This window comes from Sminthopsis crassicaudata, chromosome 4, assembly GCF_048593235.1.
Source record: "Sminthopsis crassicaudata isolate SCR6 chromosome 4, ASM4859323v1, whole genome shotgun sequence".
Taxonomy (NCBI): Eukaryota; Metazoa; Chordata; class Mammalia; order Dasyuromorphia; family Dasyuridae; genus Sminthopsis; species Sminthopsis crassicaudata.
Window position 1 is genome coordinate 264,720,958 of NC_133620.1, and position 25,836 is coordinate 264,746,793.

At 33.9% G+C, this 25,836-nt stretch overlaps 1 protein-coding gene across 1 annotated transcript in view; it reads left to right on the plus strand.

The window, feature by feature from the left end:
• PKHD1 (PKHD1 ciliary IPT domain containing fibrocystin/polyductin) overlaps positions 1-25,836 on the plus strand; it is a 645,163-nt gene that overhangs the window by 260,308 nt on the left and 359,019 nt on the right. The window contains 6 exon segments of the mRNA XM_074264713.1: positions 2,452-2,659; positions 4,286-4,443; positions 10,447-10,638; positions 12,200-12,325; positions 18,914-18,970; positions 19,286-19,416. Coding sequence (XP_074120814.1) covers positions 2,452-2,659; positions 4,286-4,443; positions 10,447-10,638; positions 12,200-12,325; positions 18,914-18,970; positions 19,286-19,416 — 872 coding nt within the window.

A 25,836-nucleotide genomic window follows, 5' to 3' on the forward strand; every position in this document is an offset into this window, starting at 1 on the left:
ATTGTTTTCCTAATATCTTCCTTATGCTGCTCCATAGTCCTATATTTTCATATACAAAATTTCCATTCAGCTCTTGTCTTTTTATCACAAATGCTTGAAAATCTTCTATTTCATTGAATGACCAATTTTTCCTCTGAAGAATTATACTCAGTTTGGTTGGGTGAGTGATTTTTGTCTGTAATCCTATCTCCATTCCTCTCCAGAATATCATATTCCATGCCCTCTTGTCCTTTAATGTAGAAGCTGATAAATCTTGTGTTATCTTGCGTATGGTTCCACTACATTTGAATTGTTTCTTTCTGGATGTGTGCACTATTTTTTTTTTTCTTAATCTGGGAATTCTGAAATTTGGTTATAATATTCCTGGGAGTTTTCATTTTGGGATCTGGTGCTTGGTGATTGGTGGATTCTTTCAATTTCTGTTTTACTATATGGTTCTAGAATATCAGGACAGTTTTCCTTGATAGTTATTTGGAAGATGATGTTCAGGTTTTTTTTTTTTATCATGACTTTCAGGTAGACCAATAATTTTAAAATTATCTTTCCTGAATCTATTTTCCAGGTCAATTGTTTTTCCAGTGAGATATTTTACATTGTTTTCTATATTTTTCATTCTTTTGGATTTGTTTTATATCTTGAATTGTCATAGTCATTAGCTTCCATTTGCTCAATTCTATTTTTGTGGAATTATTTTCCTCAGTGAACTTTTGTGTTTTTTTCCCCAATTGGCCAATTTTGCTTTTTTTTTTTAATTTTTATTTTTTAAAGGCATTCTTCTCCTTATTACCTTTTTTTGTATTTCCTTTTGCATCACTCTCAGTTCTTTCCTTAATTTTCCCTCTATCTATCTTACTTGATTCTCAAAGTCCCTTTTAAGCTCTTCCATCATCTGAGCCCAATTCTGATTTTTCGTGGAGACTTTGGATGTAGGAGCTTTGACTTTGTTATCTACTGAGTGTGCATTTTTTGATCTTCTTTGTCACCATAATAATCTTCAGTGGTCAGAATTTTTTTTTTTGTCGTATGCTCATTAACCTAGCCTATTATTAGGCTTTTAACTATGTTAAAGTAGGGCCCTATTTTTAAGTTGGAGGATGCACTGACCCAAGCTGCAGGGGTTTTATGCACCTGTTTTCATAATCCTTCTAGGAATCTGGCCACAAGCACTCCTGCTTTGGAGCTGTTAGGAATGTCTCCTCCCCATTGTAGCTGTAAGATCTATTGTACTAAAGCAACATGCAGTGGTTGGATAAGGGCTGTGCTGGCACAGCCTGCACTAGGACTGCACACGAAATTCCTAACCATTGCTACACACCCTCTCTGCTGACCCTCTAAGTCTTCCCTGCTATCTCCAGGCCAAGAAATACAGAAGCCATTAGCACTGCTGCTGATTCAGAGGTCCTGCCTCTCTGATGCTGGGATCTGGGCTGGGGCTGGGGCCAAGGGCGGGTTGCACTGGTTCAGCCTGAACTGGAATTGCATGTTGGGCTCCCACCCTGTTTCCACAAATCTTTTCTGTTGACCTTTAAGTTGTCTTCAGTTGGAAAAATGTTCTATCTTTTTGAGTGTTCTGATGCTCTAAAATTTGTTTGGAATCATTATTTAAAGGAATTTGGAGCAGTTTAGGGAAGAGATGGGGAGTTCCTGTCTTTATTCTGCCATCTTGGCTCTGCCTCCTCTCAAAATTCTTTGATTTCCTTCAAGGCCCAGTTCAGGTCCACATATTTGGTAAAGCTCCTGATGTATTAAACAACTCAAGATAAGGAAGGAAAGCAGGCAGGATTGAGGAAGTTGGACTAGATGGTCTTTGGGGATTCCTCTGAAGCCAAGTCCAGTTTTCTTTTGAATGAGCTAATGCAAACTTTAAAGATAAAATGTTTTATAAACCTTAAGGTACTAGAAAATATGAGCTACTATTTATTTTTATTATTATTTCTAATTTTACAGCTCATTTTACAGAGGAGCAAAGTGAGGCAAACATAGCTAAGTGACTTGCACAGGATCACATAGCTAGTAAATGTTTGAGATCACATTTGAACTCAGGAAGATGAATCTTCTTGACTCCAAGCTTAATCCACTCTGCCATTAGAATGCCATTAGAATCAGCCAAAACTATTGTTGATGGCACTTACTTTATTACTTTATATTACTTATGCCTTTCCATTTCTCTCTTTTTCCTCATTTCATCCCTCCATCTCTATTTATGATTAAGATTGAGAATGGTTGCACTTGGTTTTACTTTGACTTATTTTTGATGAGGAAATCAAATAATGACTGTGTCACTTTTTTCAGTTTACTCAGCTAATAAGACTTTAAAAGTCAAAAGACAAAGGCATCATTAAATAAATACTAGTATGATTAAACTATGTTAATTCTCACTTAAAAAATAAACTTTCTATTAACCATTTTATGGAAAGATTCTTATATATTCTCTTTCTTGACCTGGGTTAGGCCTGATGCCAGAAGTGAGTTTCACTTATCTACGGACTGCAGTTCAAGCCAATGATACCATGTTAACCTTAGAGGACATTGTGGACTGGCAACCTGGGGAAGAACTCATCATTAGTGGAGTCACCCTGGAAGGTTCCCAAGAGCAAGAAGAAGTTGCTATCATTGACAGTGTGCATGGTGCAAATCTTTACCTTAGTTCACCTTTGAGGTAAAAAGCTTGACTAGATGTAGAAGTTGGCTTGGAACTTAAGTTGGCTTGATGTAGATGAAAGATGAAGTCATAGATATATTGAATGTATTATCTTCCATTTATTTAATTCTATTCTAGTTAAATGCTGCCTTGATAAAAGTATTTTAAGCATGAAAGACTCCAAGATGGCAGTGATAGTTTTGGTGATAATGGTGATAATGGCAGTAATGATAGTAATAATGGAAATAATGGCAATAATATTTTTAAAAAATAGATAGCATGATATAGTAGATAGAAAGCTAGCCTTGAGAAGGCTAAAAGACCTGCTTCAAGTTCTCTCTCTGAGATATGCAGGCCAAGTGATCAAAGGCAAATCAATTTCTCTCTAATGCCTCTGGTAATTCTTTTAATTAGTTGCAGGAAAGAGTGTAACTATTTTCTATTGGCAAAGAAAGTTTCCTTATCCATTGAAATCATAGGTTTAAAGAAAATAACACTTGACATTTATATAATGTCTTAAAGACTAAAATATTTTATTCATATTATTTCATAGAAGTCTCACAAAATGTGGTAAGTTATAGTATTCTAAAAACACCCTAATTTTGCAGATGACAAAACTGAGGCTAAAATAAGTAAAACGATGGAGATAGGATTTGAATCTAATACTTTTTAGTTCAAAGTCCAACATTTTGTCTACCAGACTACAATATATCTTTAGATGTCCAGTCCATATTTCTTGATTGAGTTGCCATTGTATATGATACCAAAATCTAGGTTTTAGTTGAACTTTTAATAATTTCTAATGTACAGAACCAAATATGATATTGAAAGATATAGATATAAAAATAAGATTCTGGAGGCTTCAGCTTTCAGTTTCCCTCTATGTCCATGGGATAATTAAAGTACAGTGAACTATTACTCACTCCTATTTTGCAGCTGCTGAATAACCCTGGGAACAAATATAGTTAAAAGAATTCTGTCCTGGGTGGATTTTTGCCAAATCCATCAAGGACGCATTATCTATATACTGGAACTAGCCACTCCAGGAATAAAGCTTCACTTTTGACAGACTCTGGAAGGACTGGCCTACCTTCTGGATTCTCTCAAGAAAGTGAAGTCAGTATTGGTAGCATTTAGCCATCTTTGTTTCTTGGTCTATTTAAGTCATGATAGATTAATATCCAAATGGGAATCTCACCCATGGAGAGGATGTTTTGCCTGGAACCTTCCTAGTTGGGATTTGCAGAGCTGTAATATGGGATTCCCCAGCCAGATGCAACAAAATTGATGTATTGTTTCTTCTTTCCTCCTCTAGTTTATGTATCTCTTGTATTGTACTAGTTATATTAATCATAGGATGCATTAAGTGCTTTTGTAGTAAGAACTACATTATCAATTCTCATTTTGCTTTTTTGATAATTTATTGTTATTATATTCATTGTTATTAAACATTTTCATACAACCTGGTATCTTAGATCTTGTTGTTGAACCATTCAGTAGGAGCAAATAATAAAATCTTAACCTAACAGATTTACTACTCCAGAATGGTATCATTGAGAGCTAGAGTTTTTAAAATATATGTGACATCAATCACAATAATCCTTGTAGTTTGGTATATTATGGTGTGTTTCTTTTTTGTTTCAGATATTCTCATGGCTTTCTAGAACATAATGTAATTGGATATCATTTCACTTTGAGGGTTATAGTGGCTCTACTCAGCAGGAACATTGCCATCAAAGGAAATCTCACCAGTGAGAGGGTGGCACACCTTGATCTGTGTACTGAAGCCAAGATTTCAGAAGGTGAGAGAGTCTTCTGGTAACAAGTAGCATGGAGTGGAAAAATAATAATAACAAGATTATTTTGTCATGATTATCAAATCATGAAGTTTGAAGTTTTTCTAAGTAGGATAACATTGAAGCATATCTATTTTTTAATTACATCACTTTTTCTATGTAGTACATGACCTTGAAATATTAAAATTTGGAAATTAAAGTTAATTTCATTTTTACTTTTCAGATATATGGTTTAGTATTATGGGAAGCTGCCTTGATTAGTAGCTTTAGTTATACCCTTTCTAGTTCCTTAGAATGTTATAACAGGGAACTCAGATTAAATTCTCTTGGATTGAATGTGTTAAAATCCCATATGCTTTTCTTATGTTTCATGAAAGTTTTGTCTGAAAAATTGGCAGGCTAAAAGTAAGAATGGAATTGTTGGATATGAGATTACTTATGTCAAGATAAATAGGGAGGTAAAATAGTAGAGTAAGTCAGTATATTTCAAGGTCTCTAGATTTTCCCCAGACACAGAACAAATTTCTGCCTTAGAGGAAACATGGAAAATTGGAAGAAAAACCCCAGGCCAGGATTAACCAGTGTGAAGTGCGAACACATTTAGGCTAGCTCCACTTAAACACCAAGTGGGACCTTGGGGGAGAGCATCACCAGGAACTTCAGAAACGTTCACTTCCCAGATAGGGTGAGAAGTTGGGGAGCTGAGTCCTAGAAGATTGAGGGAATCTCGGCTAATTAGGAACAAAGGACCAGGTGTGTTGCAGAGATGCAATCTGAGTGAGAAGGAACCAGAACATTAGTGAATGCAAAAGCAGGGGAGTTGGGACTCTGCTGCTGTGGGCACTTGCAAAAGGGTGGAGTTTTTGATTTAGGGTTCCAAGTCAGAAGGGAGAGCTGAAGTGAACCTAGAGGACCATCCCAATATTCCATGATTAGAGGTGCTTTCACAAATACTTCTAATTTTAAAAAATGAATTTAGCAAAAAAGAACCCAACCATAGAAACTATGGGAATAGAGAAGGTTGGGGTTCATCACCCAAAAAATGGAATATGAGTAGATGCTCCTCAATTGGGAAATGGATGAATATGTTTTAGTATATTAAAGTAATAGGATATTATTGTTCAATAAAAATAATAAATAAGTTGATTTTAGAAAGGCCTGAAAAGATTTACAGAAACTAATGCTGAGTAAAATATATTGTATATAGTAACAGTAAGCTTGTGTGATGATCAACTATGAGAAACTTAATTCTTCTCAGTGGTTTAATGATCCAAGGCAGTTCCAACTATCTTTTCATAGAAAATGCCATCTGCATCCAGAGAGAGAACTATAAAGACTGAAAGTAAATCAATACATGTGTATGTTTACCCCCCCCACACACTTTTCTTCTTTTTTTGTCATAGTTTTTCCCTTTTGTTCTGATTTTTTCTCCTAACATGATTCATACAGAAATGTGTATTTAAAATTTTAGTATGTATGTATAACTAGAAAAAGAAGAAAATAATAAAATAAAAAGGGAAAAAAGAAATTCTTGTTTTGTTTGTGAATTTAAAATAAAATAAATTGTCAGATGAGAATAATTTGTTCCAGAGGCCATGAAGATGGCTGAAACAAGCATTGTGGAGCGCTAAAAGCTTGATCAGTCATCAGAGATGCCAAGGTCATCCACAGCATCCTGAGCTATCATCACATGTCCTCACTTTTGTCTTACCACTGGACTTTTATGATTCTGGGAAAGAGAGTGAGGCTGATGTAACTGAGACTGATATGTAACTCTGCCTCACTTAAATCCAATTTATGTGCAAGTCAAGATATCATTCTGTGCTGTCATTGATCTTCTTTGAAAATGAAGGACAAATAACAACTACTCAGAAAAGATTGAGGCCTAATGGATTATATAGTTATTGAGGTTAAGTCCCTGTTTGATCTAATATTACTAATTTCACAAATGGATATACTATTATCATATTTCAGGGTTTTGACAATCTTTAAAAACAGTATTACAAAGTTTTCAAACCAAAATTAATTTTAGCTTATTTTAATTTTTCAAAGCACTATGTTCCCTTCAGAGCTACTATGCACATTGATAAGGAACAACAAGATAAAACAATGACAAGGTATTGAAATATGTGAGAGAGTTGTTGGAAAACGTGGGAGCCACCTGACAGTGGCTGCTGGAGATCCAGCCCAGACCTGCAGAATGGATCTCCTCTTGTGAAAGAATGATACAAGAAGACTGAAAGGCAGTTGCTCTTCTCTGACCTCTCTCCTCTTCCCTCTGCCTCCAATATATCTCATTCCTAGTCTGCAACTCCTGTGTCAGCAAAGGCTGCCTTGCAACTCCTTCAGATGTTATGATCCACAACTGTGGAGGCTCTTGGAGAATTGACCTGTCCCTTAATAACAAGGTGTTTGTTTCTACTAAAAATGTTAGGGAATGCCAATATGACAAATAAAAATTTGCATCAAAAAGCACTTAAGCATAAAATTTTTTAAAAGAAGAGCTGAGATGGTAGAGTAAAGGTAGTAACTTGCCCAAGTTCCCCCCCAGACTACTCCAAATAACTTTCAAAATGACTCTAAAATATTAGAGCATCAGAACCCACAAAACCCAGAGTGGTACAATTTTCCAGCCAAAGGCAGCTTGGATCTGTAAGTAGGGATCTGTTGCATCAGGGTTGGTCTGGAGGGCAATTACAATGCAGGCTGCGCAAGTGTGAGACCCTAGAAACAAGAAAATGGCAGTGATCTTCAGACCTCTCAGCCCATAGAAGCAAGAAAGGTTTGGTGGACTGGGCTGTTAGAGGAGCCCCAGATCAGTCTTTGGGAGTCATTGAACTGACAGCTAGGTTTTGGGAAATACAATGATAATAGAGAAATAGAAGCTGCCCTCAACTAACATATTCTATTAGTATGACTACTTGTGCATATATTGGCAAATATGCATATATTAGCATATCTATATATATGTGCATATATATAAATATATGTATGTATCTCTGTAGGTATGTATACCAAGTTATATTCAAAGGCATGGAATTTCTTTTTGAGTTACTCTTCTCTAAGCATAATTGTTCCTATATCACATAGAACAGCTATTGTGGTAGCTATTCTGCTGTGTTGTTTTGTCTCCCTCTCTTCTCCCTTGTTTTCTTCCTCATCCTCATCCTCTTCCACTCACTTTGTGCTAATCACACAGTTAGTTGGAAAAATCCAACTGTGAAATGTAAGTTACAAAAACCCAGAAAAATTCATATTATTATTTCTCTGCTCTCTTTTGTACTAACCACTGTGACTTTTTGCAGTAGCATTCTGACAAGATATTTCTCCCTCCCCTATAATAATGTCTCCAAATTATAAACCATCCAGATAGTGGCTAAGGAATAAATGATAAGAGTAGAAGAATAAAGCGTGCTATGATTACATAATAATTCTTATAATGATCAGTTATGATAAGACCATTTTCTTCAACATTTCCTCCAGGGCTTTTTTTTAGGAGTGGGAAGGGGGTTATGGTTGAATTAAACATTTATTTAGCCTGGATTTGTAGGTTACAATCTGCATCTTTGTTACAGTAAATTGACTTGTGGATTTTTGAAAATAACTGAGTGAAGGCAGCATTGTGTCCTACTTATTGAAAGTATTTAATTAATATTTTACATTGGAGAATCTGCCTCAATTCAAGAAAGGTTCTTAATTTAAATAAATAATAAGCCTGTTCTGCACAGGTGAATCCTCTCTAGCTGGAGAAATATCATAAGCCTTTCTAAATGTTTCAAGTCCAACTATAGTGGTAATGGAAGAGTATTCAAGTTAAATAAAATTAGGATAGGGAGTAAGAATTGAATTCAGAAATCATGGTCATAAGTATTATGTTGCCTTGTGGGGCCTGACCTAGGTAGTTTTAATCACTGTTCCCACTCTACTTCTTATCTGATTCACATTCACTGATCTGTGCGATTTTTTTAAACTGATATGTGTGATTTGAGTTTAGTGACCAAAATTCTGCCATACTTTTTGGGGGACTCAGGTCTTCTCCTGTTCTCATATACTTAAATCTTATGTATTTATCCCAATTTCATAAGTGGTATAAATGGCTTTCTTGGAAAAATTGTGAGGACTTATGGAAGCTAATGACAATAATACTAATTATTTATATTTATACTTCCTATTTCCTAAAATGTATTACATGTATTATATTATTTGATTCTAATAATCTATGAAATAGATTATTATGATTATTTCCATTCTATTGATGAAGAAAATGAATTTCACATAGATGAGGAGAATTTTCCTCTTATTAATTAATTCAAATCTAGATCTTCTGAATCTATCCAGGGATCTCTCCATGATTATGGATCTTGCCACACACTCTAAAGGGTAGTTAGGTTTCTTTTTAGTCAGAACCAGAAGGGATTGGACATAATATTCTTTCCTTGTTTAAAAAGAATGTTTACAGAGGATGCTATCCAGAAGATGAATGCTAGACTGAAATGACTATATTTAAGCCTCTTCTAAGATGTTCAAACTATACTCCAAGTTATTTTATCGCCCTTTCCCATAGAAATTAAATATAGGAACTTTCTAGCAATTCAGAGAATGGAAGGACAAAATAGTGAAAAAAGATATTGAACAGGAAAAAAGAGGACTAGCCTTCATTTTGGCTTTATGATTTACATAATTTATTTATTCTTCATTCATTAAAAAATACATGGAGAAAATGATAGCCATTGCTTTTGTTTCACCCTGAAGAGATAGGTCCTACAAGTGATGTTATTCAAATCAGACATTAGATACTGTCAGGACCTGGATTCAAATTTGACCTCTAAGTTTACTATATGTGTGACTCTGGGAAAGTTGGTTAATTTTGTGGGGGGTCTCAATTTCTTTATCTGTAAAATTAAAATATTGGACTAAATTACATTTAACACCTTATCTAATTCTGATGCATTAATCCTTTGTTTAGACATTTTTTAGTGATGTTTGAAAATAACAAAAACCATAGGGTAGTTTGCATTTCCATCTCCAGCTCTTACAGATAAGGAAACTTTCTTATAAGAAAATAAGGGGAGGTGACTTACCCAGGGCCACACAGTAAGTTTCTGAGGTCCAATTTGAAGTCATCCCTTTCTGACTCCAGATTCAACACTCTATCTCTAAGTTGTCTAGCTATCTCAATAGTATGAATGTTATGATCCTATGAATCTCTAAAAAAGATGAATAGAGGAATAGATGAATCAAATACCATGTATATCTATGTTAACTTTTCTTCACCTTGATTTCCTCCTCAGGAAAATAAGGACATTGCATTAATTGATCAATTAATCCAATTGACCTCTAAGGTCCTTTTCCTATGATCCCTAAGAGACAGGTACTGTATGTGAGCTCCCATTTCAAAAGTGATGAAATGGAAGCTCAGAAATATTAAATGACTTATTTGGTCACAGAGCTAATATGTGCCCAAGGTGAGATTTGAGCCCAGGATTTTTTTCCTTTTCCCCAAGTTTGTTATTCTTTCTGGGGAAGCTAAGTGGCACAGTGGAAAGAATGCCAGACTTGGAGTTAGGAAGATTTATTATCCTAAGTTCAAATTTGACCTCAGACACTTACAAGCTGTGTGACCCTGGGCAAGTCACTTAGCCCTGTTTGTCTCAGTTTCTCATCTGTAAAATAAACTGGATAAGGGAATGGTAAACCACTCTAGTATCTTTTCCAAGAAAACTCCAAAAGGGATTGTGAGGAGAACACAATTGAAATGATTGAACAATAACATCTTTCTAAATATTATGCTATCTCTCAAGAAGAATTCCAATCTCAATTACAAAGAGATCACATAGACTACTTAAAACTTCTAAAATGTATTTTTATATGAAGCACAGAATACAAATTTGGCTTACAAAATGCATATTTTGGAGCTAATCTCTGACATTAAGAGAGATATATTTGCATCATGCTTGCTTTTGTCAGGAGTATTCTCTTTTTGCGACACTTCCCTTTACTGTGTTTCAGATGGTTTCCAGCACTGCTTGTATTCAAGGAGCAAAAATAATTTTGGATCCGCTGATCTGGGGGCTGTGGTTATTATGCAGTCATTCCCAGGAGAACCCAGCCAGGTCCAACTACAAGGAGTCCACTTTCAGTATATGGGACAAGCCTTTCAGAGACACATTTGTGCACTAAATGTGATTGGATCTATGAAAGGTAAAGTATTAGAACTATGATATTCCATGTACTTTTTGCTTCCTCATTTTTTTTTCTATTTCACCATTTCCCCCTTCCATTAAAATGGAGAAATAATAGACTTCTATTACATGTATGAGAGACCAGAAAAAAATTGATGCATTTTTATATGCTTTGATTTCAGTACCACCCAAAGGTCCCTTTGCTAGTGCAAAGATTGTTGTCCTGATTATTCAAGGATGATGCTGGAATTCCTCCTACTCTTCATGCTTTCTTTAAAATGCAATTATATGGTCCTTGGGAGGAGTAAAGTGTTCTTAGCATACAAGCTACAGATTCTAGAATTTCAAAATAACTTGGAGGACCCTAGCATTGTAGAAAAGTTACAGTGGCCACACCCAAGGCACTTTCCTACTAGCTAAAAGATGGAGGCTACTGTTGAATTTAAAATCTCTGATCTGGAGTTTCAGTAGCTCAGCCACTTAATTTCTGGACCTCAGTTTCCTCATCTATAAAAAGAGAGCAGTTAGGTGATTCAATGAATAGAGCTCCAGCCCAGAAGACTGGAGCCCAGATTCAGCCTAAGTATTTGACTATGGGCAAGTCACCTAACCCTGATTGCCTCACTAAAAAACAAAACAAAACAAAATAGGTTCTTAACTTTTATAGGTAATTGGAAAAAATATAATTAAATGGGAAAAAAAGGAAAAAAGAAAAAGAAATAAAATGAGGTACTTAAGTTATATAGACTTTAAGGGTTATTCTGTCTGAATGTATGATTCTAAGATCTTGACATACTATTTTTCAAAGTTTGTTGAGCTTTGTACATATTCTGGTGATAGATCCCCTGTATTAAAATAGTTTTCAAATTAAAAATAAAACTGTTGCATTCAATTTTTGTCCTGACTAGGGATACGTATTGGTTTGTACCTTCCTAATCCTCAGCTTCTTTATCTATAAAATGAGGATGTTGGACCAGATGGCCTTTTTTTGTCCCTTCATACTTTCAATGCTTTTATGAGCCCTATTATTCATCATAGAAAAATCTTTGCTGGAATTTTAAAATTATGCTATGTCTCAAGGAAATTTGCATTCACAAAGTAGCTTATCCCCTTACCTCATATAACATAATACTGTTAAAAATTTAAAAAGATACAAACATTTTTGTCAACGGTAAAGTCATACTCCTTACTCCCTCCTGAAGTCTAAAGAAATCTTGTTATGTTCTAGGCAGATTGTGAAGTCTGTGGGACAAATAATAACTTTTGTAATAGTCACATATTTCATGTATCACCTAAAATGTTTTCCTATCCTCTAACATAGTTTTTATAATTTAGTTTTTGATTTGCTTTTGATCAAGTTGTGCTTTTTATAGTAACCTTTTTGAGTCCCACTTCCCTGGAAATTCATCTTAGCCAAATTGACTTCTCTTGGTGTTGTCACTCCCTCAAACTTATCTGTGTCAGTGAGTGCATGGTTTCTTATACAACATGGTTTTCTTTGAGTTTCTTTAGCAGAGGCAGTAGGCCATAATCAAAACTATGTTTCTCTTCTTGACATATTCTTTCCATTCTTGTTCCAGATTCATACATCCGGGGATGTTCATTGTGGGATTCCTTCAGCAGGGGCCTTAGCCTGTCCAAGACCTCAAATCTCATTGTGGAGAAAAACTTGTTCTATAATATTTTAGGCCATGGACTACTAGTTGGTGAGTGAAAAAGGGTTGGTCACCACCAGTGGTCTTGAGCAGAACATTTTGTTGTTTTCCTCCAAGTGGCATTTATCATTTCAAAATTCAAACTTTTCATTTGCCCATGTGCTAACTTCTGGTGCCTACAACATGCCTGTGGTTCATAGAATTGGTTATTTAGAATTTTGGGCCAGCGAATGACCCTACATGTGAATTTTGAGTCCAAGGAACGAAGTACCAATTTTGGACACCATAGGTTTTATATTCATATTTACTTTTATATTTAAGTCCTAGCCCAGATATTCACTACCTCTGTGATTCTCAGCAAGACACTTAACCTCTAAGCATCATTTCCCTCATCTGTAAACTGCAAATAATAATATCAGCCAAGATGATGTAGTAAGCAAAAAATTCCATAACTCTCATATTTCCTCCAAACTTCTGTTTTGAAAAAAGTATGCTTTGATCCTCATTCAGTCTCCATAGTTCTTTCTCTGGATGTAGATAGCATTTTCCATCCCAAATATATTGGAATTGTCTTGTATGACTGTATTGCTGAGAAGTCTGTCATAATGATAATTACACAATCTTAGTGTATACATTCTTAAAGAAGAAGTTGAGTGAGTTACAGCTTAATGACCAGATAGAGAATATTACAAAATATAAAATAGATAATTTTGATTGTATTAAATTAAATAGCTTTTGCACTAACAAAACCAATGTAACCAAAATTTGAAGGAAAGCAGAGAGCTTCTGAGAAACAATCTTTATAAGCATGTGTCTCTGATCAAGGCCTCATTCCCCAAATATATAGAGAACTGAGTCAAATCTATAAGAATGCAAGATATTCCCCAACTGATAAATAGTCAAAGGATATAACTAGACAGTTTTCAGATAAGAAATCAAAGCTATCTATAGGGATACAAAAAAGGATTCTAAATCACTTTTGATTAGACAAATGAAAATTAAAATACCTCATACATATTAAATTGGCTAAGATGACAACAAAAGGAAAATTATAAATATTGGACTGGATGTGGGAAAATTGAGATACTAATGTACTCTTGGTGGAGCTGTGAACTGATCCACCCATTCTAGAGAGCAGTTTGAAACTATGCCCAAAAGACAACTAAACTGTACATACCCTTTGATGGAGTAATACAATTAGCTTTGTATCCTAAAGATATCATAAAAAAGGGAAAAAGACCTGCACATGTACAAAAATATTTATAGCAGCCCTTTTCATAGTAGAAAAATATTGGAAATTAAGGAGATACCCATTAATTGGGGAAAGTTGAACAATTTTGCTTTATGAATATAATAAAATACTATTGTATAATAAGAAATGATGAACAGGCAGATTTCAGAAAAGCCTGGTAAGACTTGTATGAATTGATGCAAAGTGAAATAAGTGGAACCAAGAAAACTTGATGAATGACTATGAATGACTCAGCTTTTCTCTACAACACAATGATCCAAGACAAGTATAAAGGACTCATGAAGTAAAATGTTACTCATATCCAGATTTAGAAACTGTTGAACTTTGAATGCAGATTGAAACATACTTTTTTCACTTAGACTTTTTCATGCTTTTTTTCCCTTTCGATCTGTTTCTTTTTTTCCCAACTATGATTAATATGGAAACATGGTTCACGTTAGTACCTATGTAACATATATGTGATTTGGGGAGTAGAGGAGGTATCAAGGGAAAAAAATCTTTAGACACCCTCTTCCTCTTGTTCTCATCAAAATCATTTAAGTTTATGTTTTCAGAGTTTGATTCTTGACAGTCTTTGATATTTCTTGAGGTAACCTTCCATAAATGTACATTTGTGATTGCTTCTTGCTTCTCATTTTCTAGTCAGATTTAGTTCTATTTGATGTCTCAACTTTTTCTTTTCCCTTTGATTCCCAGGCTTAGGTGAATTTTAATTTGCATCTAATACTAAAATTTCCCCATTAAACACTTTACTTAACAGATCTTCAAGTTTTGCAGTTTCATTTTTACAAGATTTTGAGTTTCTAAAGTAATGTTAAAAAGCTTCACTTGATTAAGATTTTTTTGAGGTAATTGGGGTTAAGTGACTTGCCCAGGGTCACATAGCTTAGTAATTACCTAAGGCTGAATTTGAACTCTGGTCCTTCTTACTCAGGGCTGATATTCTATCCACTGAGCCACATAGTTATCTCTGACTAAAGAAGATTTTAAAGCTGGACACAGAAGATAGAAGTAAGAGCTAGTAAAAAACTGAAGATGAATAAAAAAAGAGAAGAATGGCCTTATAGGAATATAGACAATTAGGTAGTGGGATAGATAAAGTACTATATCTGGAGTCAGGAAGACCTGAGTTCAAAACTAGACTCACTTACTAGCTGTGTGACCTTGGACAAGGCCAGTTTCTCTTTGCCTCAGTTTCTTCATCTTTAAGTAGGGATAATAATAGCATCTACCTCTCCTAATTGTTTCAAGGATCAAATCAGATAATATTTGTGAAGTTCATTGCATACCTTAAGCTATGTAAATGCTAGTTATTATTGTTTATTGTTTATTATTATTATTATTACTAAAGAGACTCAAATTTAGGATGAGCTGAACAAATATAATGAATTTTGAGGACAATAGAACAAGGTCAGCAATACTTCCCGGTATCTAAAACAATGTTATTGCTGAATTGTTCTAATAGCTATTTACAAAAATAAAAATCATAAAGAATAGGAAAAGTCCAGAAGGAAATGATTGGGAAAATTCCACCTCAATTTTGAAAAAAAAAAAAAAAAAAAGAAAGAAAATTTATCCTTCAAACTATAGGTCAATAAACTAGATATCTACTTTAAGAAAAATGTGAGTATGAATTATTTAAGGGGTGTTTCTTATTCTTCTAAATAAGCATAATTTATCAAAAAAAGTTATGGCACATAAATGTCATTTGCTTTTCGACAGAGTTATTTTCACTAAAATCCAAAAAAGTGGTTCAGATAGGACTTAGCAGAGTTTATATGGACAGAGAATAGTCTTTGGTAGATACTATTAAGTGAGAAATGCTTTAAAGATAGTCTTAGCAGACTTATTTCAGAAAAGGAAAGAGTTACATGAACTGATGCTGAGTGAGGTGAGCACAAACAAGAGGAAATTATACATAGTAATAATAACATGTGATGATCAGCTATGATGGATTTTGCTCTCCTCATCAATGTGGTGGATTCAAGGCAATTCCATAGACATGGGATAGAAAATGCTAGAGAACTATGGAGACTGAATGTGGATCAAAGGATAGTATTTTCACTTTTACATGTTTGTTTGTTTTCCTCATGATTTTTTTCTTTTTTGATCTGATTTTTCTTGGACAATGTGACATATTTAAAAAGGTAGCACATATTTAACCTATATCAAATTGCTTGCTATCTTGAGAAAAGGAGAGGTAAGGGAGAGAGAGAGAGAAAATTTTGTAACACAAAGTCTTACAAAAATGAATTTTGAAAACTATCTTTACATGTATTCAGAAAAAATTGAGATAAAACATAGATAATAAAGACAAGCTCAGTGAAAAACTTCATATTTATTTTTAGAAGTCAGTCCAGATAAATTTGGAGATGCTTCTCACTAGATATTGGCTAATAACTTTTCAGTTACAGCACCTTAAATAAAACAAAAACTTTTTACTTCAGTGAAAGGACTTACTCTCCTCCATGAGATCATAAATCTTTGAAATATTTAAATCCTAGATTAACAGATAAGGGAAATGCTAAAGGCACAGGGTACCTAGTTTTCAGCAAAGTATCCAGCAGGCTTGTATGGTAGTCTTGTGAATAAATTTAAAAGATGTAGAACTGATGATCATATAATTAGGCCATTTTATAATTTCTGGGATGACTAATGGAGTGCCACAACATTTTTGGCCCTATTATATCAGACATTTTGAACAATTCCTTCAATGATATGCTTATCACATTTTTAGATGACATAAATCTTGATATGGTGGTTAAGATGTTGGAGGATTAACTGGAATCCAAAAAAGTTTCTATTGGATTAAATATGGATTGAATCCAATAAAATATTATTTATCAAGAAGAAGTAAGAAGTGCTATACTTATATTCAAAAAGTGAACAGGTTTTGCTCATTTTACTTTGAATCAATTCATATAAATCTTTACAGATTTATCTAAAACCATTCTCTTTGACAAATCATAAATGACATAATAATATTCCATTACATTCATATACTATAATTTACTACCATCTCCTGACAGAGAGGAGACAGATTTACTAAATACACATAATCAATGTGGGAATTCATATTGCTTAACTATCATATTTGTGACTTTTGCTTTTTTTCCCTCTTTCTAGTTTTGGGGATAGGAGAAAGAGAAAAAATGCTTGTTAATTGAAAAAATAATTCAATTAAAACTGAAAACTCAACTGTATAAATGTGATATGATTGTTTCCTTGTGAAAAGGTGTTGTATTTTTTTGTGTGATTACAAGTTGAATTTGAATCAACAGAATGATTTGGTAACTGATAAAACTAGTGGTTGCTTAGATTTTATGATAAAAATCTGATGTGAAATATGTAGCAGTAGGCAGTTCCACTATACTGTACCCTATTCAGATCACATCTAGGATACAGTATTCATTTCTGGATATTAACACTAATGAGAAAGAACACATGCAGCACTGAATAACGTGAAAATATTTGCCCTTAAGAAAACTTAAAGGGTGAGACTGGGGATGAATGTAATTACTCTTTTTCAAATATTTCAAGCTCTTTCTTGGTAGTATTATTGGATATATTCTGACTGACCCCAAACAAAGAAATAGGTATAGTTATGGAAAAGTAGATTTGGGTTTGATGTAAGGGGGAAAAAGTCCTGGCAATGTTACACAAAAATAGCCAAAGGACCTGGGTTCATGCTCTCTGCCATTTTTTGGCTCCATTGGCTATATCACTTAACCCCCAATTTTATTTTCCTTCTTGGAGCAGATGATCTTTAAGGTTCTTTCCAGATCAAACATGCGATCCCTCAGATTGTCATGGTGATATCTATTGCTGAATTTTTTGATTAGAAAGATTTTTAATCAAAAAGAAGGCGATTATTCCCTAGACTTCATCATAGCTCACCTTCCATTTTTCAGGCCTCTTTCTCCCTTTGGTGATTTCCATTTTGAGGAAGAGTGTAGACTAACTATTCTTCATTTTCTGTTTTTTTTTTTTTTCTACCAGACAGATTTTGTCTTTCTTTTTCTTTATGTTTATGTTGCTATTACTTAGCATAGTGATTGGCACATAGTAAGATAATAAATGCTCTCATTTTATAGATGAGGAAAATGAGAACCTTGGAAGTTAATGATTTGACTTGACTTGATCACTTTCCAGGGAAGAATGTTATTTTTTGTACTTGTATTCACAGCATCTAGAACATTGCCTGATACTTAATACTGAAATTTAATTAATTCTGAATGATTAATTAGTCATTATTGTTCAGGTACATTACCTAGTAATCATTCCTTTCCAAATAAGATACTGTAGTTCTAGATGAAATCATATTTTTTTAATGGCTCTAACCTTACAAGTGAAAAAATTTAGGGACCTAGATAGAGGAGGGAATCTGGAAAGGAGCCTAAGGCATGTTTTAACAGAAAGAAGTTACTTAGACATGGGTTAGACTGGAACACATAAGGACAATTAAGAAAAATCTGTAAAGGACTGGAACTAAGAAAGCTGTATATCAGGCCATGAATTTTAACCACCTAAAGAAATCCAAGAGTTAAAAGTCTCTTTATGTTAACAGTTTATATTGGGAAAGAGACCCAAGTTTATAGTTCTTTAAATCTCTGAATTACATGTCATATTTAGAAATGGTATGCTAAGTAGTGGATTCTAAACTTATGTTTTAAAACTTTTTAAAGAAATAAGCTTATAAAGCTTTTTACCTATTATCTCATTTGGTCCTACCAACAATCCCTTGAGGTTGGTATTATTATTTTCCCTATTGTATAGATGAAGAAAGAGGTTTAGTGATTTGTTAATCACAAAGGTAGTAAATATCAGAAGCTGAATTTAAATTTAGGATTTCCTGACTCCAAGACCAGTGCTGTGTTCTCTATGCCACCTAGCTGACTTCTGAGAAAAGTATAAACAAGTGGAAAAGTATAATTTTCTTTGTTTTTTTTCAATTGCCCATACTGTATGAAAACTGATTATGAAATCCACTGAGTTCTCTGACACCACTATCCACCTGCAGCTATAAAAAAATCATAGAAATGTGCAAACTAGACATACAAAGTCTGACCCATAAAATAACAAGAAACAGCATGAAATGGTGGTGTCTTCTTTCTTGGGGCTGGTTAATTTCTGCCTATTCCTAAGAACAAAGTGACAATAGTGTTCATTTCTTTGTTCCTCTATTTCGTTCTTATCTCTCAGTCCATCTCTGTCTCTTTGTTTTTCTCCCAATTTCAATGTTTACAATTCATGGGTTCCTAAAATCTCAGTTTTTCTGTGTAATTCCTAACTTTAAAAAGTTAAAAAAAAAAGAAATATGGTTGGTATGTCTTGTTTTGTTCAGTGGCATGAAATGTGCTCTGGTTACACTGTATTTTTTTCCTCAGGGACTTACATGGAAATGAGACATCTCCCTTGGAAGGCCGTCCCCAGAAGAAAAACTGGTAAATAGATGAATTTGTTTTAAATATATTATAATAAATTTAGGATGTCAAGTATTTTACACAATAAGCCGATGGCATAATGTATAATGTCTTAAGTATTCTTAAATATGCTCAGCACAGTTTGTCTATACTCTGTGTATATTTTATACCTACATATGCATACCATATGATATATATATATATATTCTATGTAATCTGTGAAACATATAATAATTAGTATAATCAAGAGGTTTTGACCAGTAAAGATGATTATTAATTGTTTTAAAGATTCTCCTTTTGATTTCTTTCTTCTTTTTTTTTTTTTTTTGCTTGTAGACTTCTCAAGACAGGGGAATATAGTAAGAAACAATGTGGTAATTGGAATTTTGGGAACTGAAGGTCTTTCTAATATTGAAGTATTGTCACCAGCTGGCATCTACATCCAAGATCCAACCAATGCTGTAGAGGTAAGGCTATAATCTCTGTCAAGAGGAAGATGACAACTGAGGAGGCATGAATTCTCAAGAGGCTCATTTGTAGAAAAAATTCAATTGAATAATAGCAATTGTGAGAAGGAATGGAGTTGCAGTTTTGGGTACATTAGAACAGTATAACCAATTAATTGTCAATCAATTGCCCTATGGCTCACATTACCATCTCTGTGACTTCCTGAAGCAGAACATCTTTTCATGGCCACTACTTCCCTATGTGCATTTCCTTCCTGTATTAAAATATGCAACACACACTATGAACCTTTTCCCCAACCTCCAATTGCAGTGGTAGGTTTGGCTCCCAAAGCTTAGATGGGAGTCAGAAAGAACTGAATTAAAATCCAGCCTCAGATATTTACTAGCTTTGTTATCCTGGGTAAATCACTTCACTTGTCTGCCTCAATTTTCTTAACTGTAAAATAGGTGTAAAAGTAACACTTACCTTTCAGAGATAGTGTGAGGAGCAAATGAAATAATAATTAGAAAGTATTTAGCACAGTCCCTGGCACATAGTAAGTAAAGATAATGATGATGTGTTTTTTTGTGTACCAACAATTATGTTAAATAGTAGGAATCCAAAGACAAAAATTAAACAATATCAAGGAATAATATTAAACTATGTAAACAATTAAACAATAACAAATAAATTAAGCAATATCAGATCTCTAAGGAACTAGATGGTACTCTATTGGAGGAAAGCAATACTGTATGGAAGTTAGTTAGGTATTCTAAGAAGTAGAGTTGAGGAGCAAATACATTACAAACATAGGGAAAGGATGTACAAAGGCACACAGATGAGAGAGAATATTTAATATGAATAATAGCAAGTAAGCTAGTTTGACTCAAGCAGAGAGTGTGAGGAGAAAAACAAGCGTGAACCTTAGAAAAATATGTTGGAACAAGATCATTAAAGTGATTTGAAATCCAAACAGTAAGGTTTGCATTTTATTTTTGAGATAAGGAGGAACTTCCAGAAGCTTCTTGGTTCCAATTTGATAGGTTTGTAAAGAGGGATAATAGTAGATTAATAGTCTAGTTTTTCCTCTTTCTGTGACTTAAACAAATGAACTGTCCATGAATGGATTAAACCAAAAAAAGATTCAGAATCCTTTGCTGAGAGGCTATTGTGTCCATGGATATAAAGCTAGTGAAGTTTCTGAGGAGCAGATAGAATGAGCTTCTTGTTTTCCTTTCTGCTCTTGATCGTATGTTTTCAATTACCTTCAGCTGAATAACCCTTAATAAAAGTTGTGGTTATCTCTTTAACTTTCCTCCAGACTCTTAATTATGTTTATTCCAAGTACAGCACTTAGACACCATTTTAGGTACCTAATGGGGGCATCTAATATGCTTGTGAGGAAAGCAGGCAGAACTGCAAGGATCCTAGGAAATGGAAATTCCTGTACCTGAAAACGTTGGAATTGCATTGGGCTTGCAAGACACTGCAGAGTATCTTGTGCATTTATTTTGTTTCAGGTTAGGTCCAAAGAGCATCCCATTTTAGGATGCTTTGGGAGTCATGTAGCTATCGAATCTTGGATACATTAAATAACATAAAAGGGTCACATCTTTCTGTTTTTAGGCATGACCACATCTACACCAAGCAGTACATGCCATGGGTAACACTGGTTTATCTGTATCAAATAAAATAGTAACATTTTTGGAGACAAATGATACATAGTGTCACACCAGGAAAGGACAGGGAGCAGCCTGAGATCCACAATTTGATGAAAGCTGATTGGGTGAAAATCTCTTCAGTCAATTTGGGTTGATATTGACTGTCAATTCAGGGAAGACTCAATCATCAGGGAGAAAACATTCACTTAGAAATGGCCTATGAAAATGTCCAAAAGCATTTCAGAAATTCCTATATCCTTTTCATTTCTTCCATGATCTTAGAACGTACTTTACATTTCAGATATAATAACTTGTACTTAAATTTAGAACACATAAACAAATATGTATTTAATTCTCTCTTTAGTGAATTTAGGGTCAGAGAACCTAATCTTGAATTTCAGATTTGTTACTTAATATTTGTGTGTACCTGAATTAGCTATGTCCTTCTCTGGACTGAGTTTTCTTACATGTAAAATGAGAATTATGATCTCCAAGGTCCCTTCCAACTCTCAATTTATTATATTAAGAGGCTCATGAATTCTTCATTTTATCTTGCCTTCATTATATCTTGGTCAACATATTCTTGTTTTTTGTTTCCTTTTCTGCTCTTGTAATTGTTTCAATATCTCATTTCCCCCCTTTTCCAAATCTATGACATCTGCAAATTTTTTTTTGTTTCTACCTTAGTACTAGTAGCATTCTTTACTCTCTTTCCCCTCTCTCTCTCTCTCTCTCTCTCTCTCTCTCTCTCTCTCTCTCTCTCTCTCTCTCTCTCTCTCTCTCTCTCTCTCTCTCTCTCACACACACACACACACACACACACACACACACACATTTATATTGTGCAGTATGGCATATTATTTTCATATATATATGTATATTTTTATTTATGTCCTACTATTGATATGGGTGCTTAGTATAAATGCTGTAGCCTCACTTTTTCAGTGCTATAGGAATAATGAAAAAAAATACCATCTCGGGGAATAAGGAGAACATTGTAGGAGTAGAATTTAGAACATAAAACTTAAAAGAAAAACCCAATGAATGTTAAAAATTGTTTTTTGCATATAATTGGGTAAAAATGAAATATTTACAAAAGTAAATAGAAAAAGATATAAATAAATGGAAGGAAATTCATAAAACAACAAAATACACTGGCAGGAAATTGAAAAAGACAACATGGATGTTAAAATTATTTCAAAAAGTGAAAAGAAAAAAAAATTGATTTATTTTTTAAGGTGATTAGGTTCAGCTGAACCTAATGTTATGTTTTGTCTTATCTGCTTATATTTTTAGTTTTTCTACATTTTCCCCATTCTATTGTTTATCTCCATTAATGATGATGGTTTCTTGTTATATAACTAGATCACAACCAGATGTGATGAAAATACATCAAAATCTGGGTTTACTTCAGTGATGGGAAGATTTTTATCAATATGCGCTCTAATAAAGTAAATTGTAACTTTTCCAAACCATGTAGGAAAGGTAGGGCTACTGGTTCTGCTTCCATAGCCTTCAAGAACCCAGGGTCATTTGCATTTTGATAGAATTTTATAATTAAATCAATAATAATAATTTCCCAATTTTTATTTCTTTTGCCTTCTTTGTAATATTTGACACTGTTGATGATTCTTCCTAGAAACCTCCTTCTCTTGGTTTTCCATGACACTGTTTTCTAATAGTGCTCCATTCCTTTTTAATCTACTTTGCTGGATCATCACCCATGTCCTATACCCTTTCTGGGTATGCACTGTAGGTATTTGATTTGAGTTTGTCCTCTTAACTTCCCTCTCTTGTAGCCTCATCTTCTTCCACTGCTTTAATCATCTTCTCTATATTGATAACCCTCATAGTTTTTTTCTCTCACTGAAGTCTGATACATATCACAGCTATCTATTGTAACACTCCCATCTCAATCTCCAGTAGACATCTCAAATCAATAGATATGAAACAGACCTCATTATATTTCCCCCTACCCTTATTCCAAACTTCCCTATTTCTCTTAGAGCCATTACTTTCTACTAGTCAGACCTTGGAGTCATCTTGATTCCCCAGTTTCTCTAACTCTACATATACAATCGCTTACTCTGTCTTCTTGATTCTACTTTAAATACAGCTCTTATATTTGTTCCCTTCTCTTATTTTCATGGTCACCATCATAATTCAGGCCCTCAATTGTCTTCTAGAATATTTCAAAAACCTTCTAGTTGATCTTTCAGAATCTTGTCTTTTCCTTATTCAACCTATCCCCTCCTTACCCACCAGCTTTCCAAGTGATAATCCTAAAGCAAAGGTTTAATCTTATATTTTCCCTAAATTCCTAGGCATCTTATTAACTCTAGAATTAAATGCAAACTCTATTATTGACTATTTAAATCCCTTTATAACCTGACTGCAACCTATATTTGCAATATTATTAGATGACCTTCTTCATACACTCTATACTCCGGTAAACCAACCGTCTTGGTGTCCCTCACACATTATACTTCATTTCCAATTCCCTTACTCTTGTATAGCTTATCTCCTATGCCTGGAATATGCTTGCATCATCATCTCTACCTCTTGGAATCCCTTATTTCCTTCAGAAATTGGTTCAAATGGTATCCCCTCCCTGAAGTCTTCTTAATAGACCCATCTTTTGATACTACATCTCAAAAAAAAAACCACCACAAAACAAAACCAAAACAATCCTTCATATTCTCATATGAATTCAGATATATTTGCATATACTATTATGTGTGTCCATATTGATTCTCCCAATAGAATGTAGTCTTTGTGCAGGCAGAGACTGTTTCATTACTGACTTTGTATTTTTAATATTTAGGACAGTACCTAGATTATCATAGATACCAAATTAATACTTGTTGATCTATGAATTACTTGATAGAGAAGGAAGTTTAAAAAAGAATGATGTGACTAAGAGTATCAAATACTTCAGAGAGGTTAAGGAGGAAGATAAAACTTAGGAAAAATCAGGTGATGTGCATGCAAGAGTAATTTTTAAGGAATGATGTTAACAGAAGCCAAATTGCAATAGATAGAAAGGAATAAGTAGTGGGAAGCTTTGGCTTCAAAAAGAGAGAGAAGATGGTTTATTGACCTAGACTGTAGGGAGTCTTTTTTTAAATTCAGGAGAGGTGGCAATTTTTTGTAGATACTGTAGAAGGTGTTATGTTTTTTGAATGATTTCACAGATATTCCATCAATTAATTGTTAGCATAATCCTATGAGTTCACTAAAGCAGATCATATCTGCATTTTCATATTGACACACAGCAAAATTAAGTGAGATGTTCAATATCATACTTCATATTAGTAACAGAAATTGAAGAATAATACAGATATCCTGTCTTAAGTCAATACCTATTTAACTAGGAAATGATGTCTCCCAAGCTGACTTTGTATGTGAATATACATATATCTGTCTTCATCCTTGCTTATTTCTTTTAACACCTATTGATATTGTCCCTTCTGTTGGAATGTCTCTATTCAGCAACTCTAAACAATACCATGACCTTTTTCTTAGCATTCATTTCCATGTGTCCTTTGCTCTGTTAATAATTATAGCCTTTATGACTTGTCAGACTTGCCTGATCTTATCCTCCTAGTCATTGTGTCTAGCCTCGTTTACTTCATGTGAGCATCATCTGTCTAATGCTATTGATTTCCATCTACTGTCATTGACATTAAGGTTGTTTTGTTTCACAGTTGACTTTCACAGTAGGTAATACTTATGTAGATTTTTAAGCTTTACCAAGCAGATTTGTTTGGTGAATAATGAAATATCATCATTTTATAGAGATAGAAATTAAGGTTTGAGGAAATTAAATATCTTGTCCAAAGTCACACAGCTAACAAGTATTGACATCAGAGAATATTAATTGTACAAACAAAAAATATTTGTTTGTATATTCCCAATACTTTACTAAATATTACATAATTTCAGGGAAACTTACAGCAGAAAATCTTTAAGAACATGTAAGTCTTTAAGTACCTCTCCTCAGAATTAGAAAAGAAATTCAAATTCCTTGAGATATTTTCTTTGTATCATCAGGAAACAATTTGATACTTTTATATAAAAGGTGCTAAACAGATCTGGAGCTGGAAGGGAACTCACAGCTTAGATATTGAAACCGCTTTATTTTACAAATGGAAGGAAAGAAGGCCAAGAAAGATAGGATAACTTTAGCCAAGTTCACATGCTATTATATATCAAATTCATAATTTGAACACAGGTCTTTTAATTCCAAATCCAATGCTGTTAAGAAAAAAATGAATTTTATGAATAGGCCAGAAAAACCTGAGCAGAGGAGTTGTTGTTTTCTACTTGCTTCAGTCTAACATAAAAAGCACAAAGATTTGTTTGTTCTAGGGATCATTTATGGGCAGCTAGGATGAACAGTGAATAGAATGGTAGGCCAGTCAGGAAGACTTGAGTCCAAATCTGGCCTCTGACACCAACCAGCTATGTGACTTTGGGTGAATCACCATTTCCCTCAGTTTCCTCAGCAGTAAACTGATCTGGAAAAGGAAATGACAAATCTTTCAGCATCCTTACCAAAAAAAAAAAAAAAATCCAAATAGGGTCACAACAGTTGGGTGAAACTGAAATGACTGAAACAAAAAGGGATTGATTTGTGGATTGGTCCTATCGAATCCCAGGTGTGCATGTTTTTTAGAGTCATAATATCCTTCAAGGCAAAATTACCACGGAGTTCCCAAATTGTGGTAAACATAAACCTACTAAGAAAATATTAATGTCTATTGATAATTTGTTAGT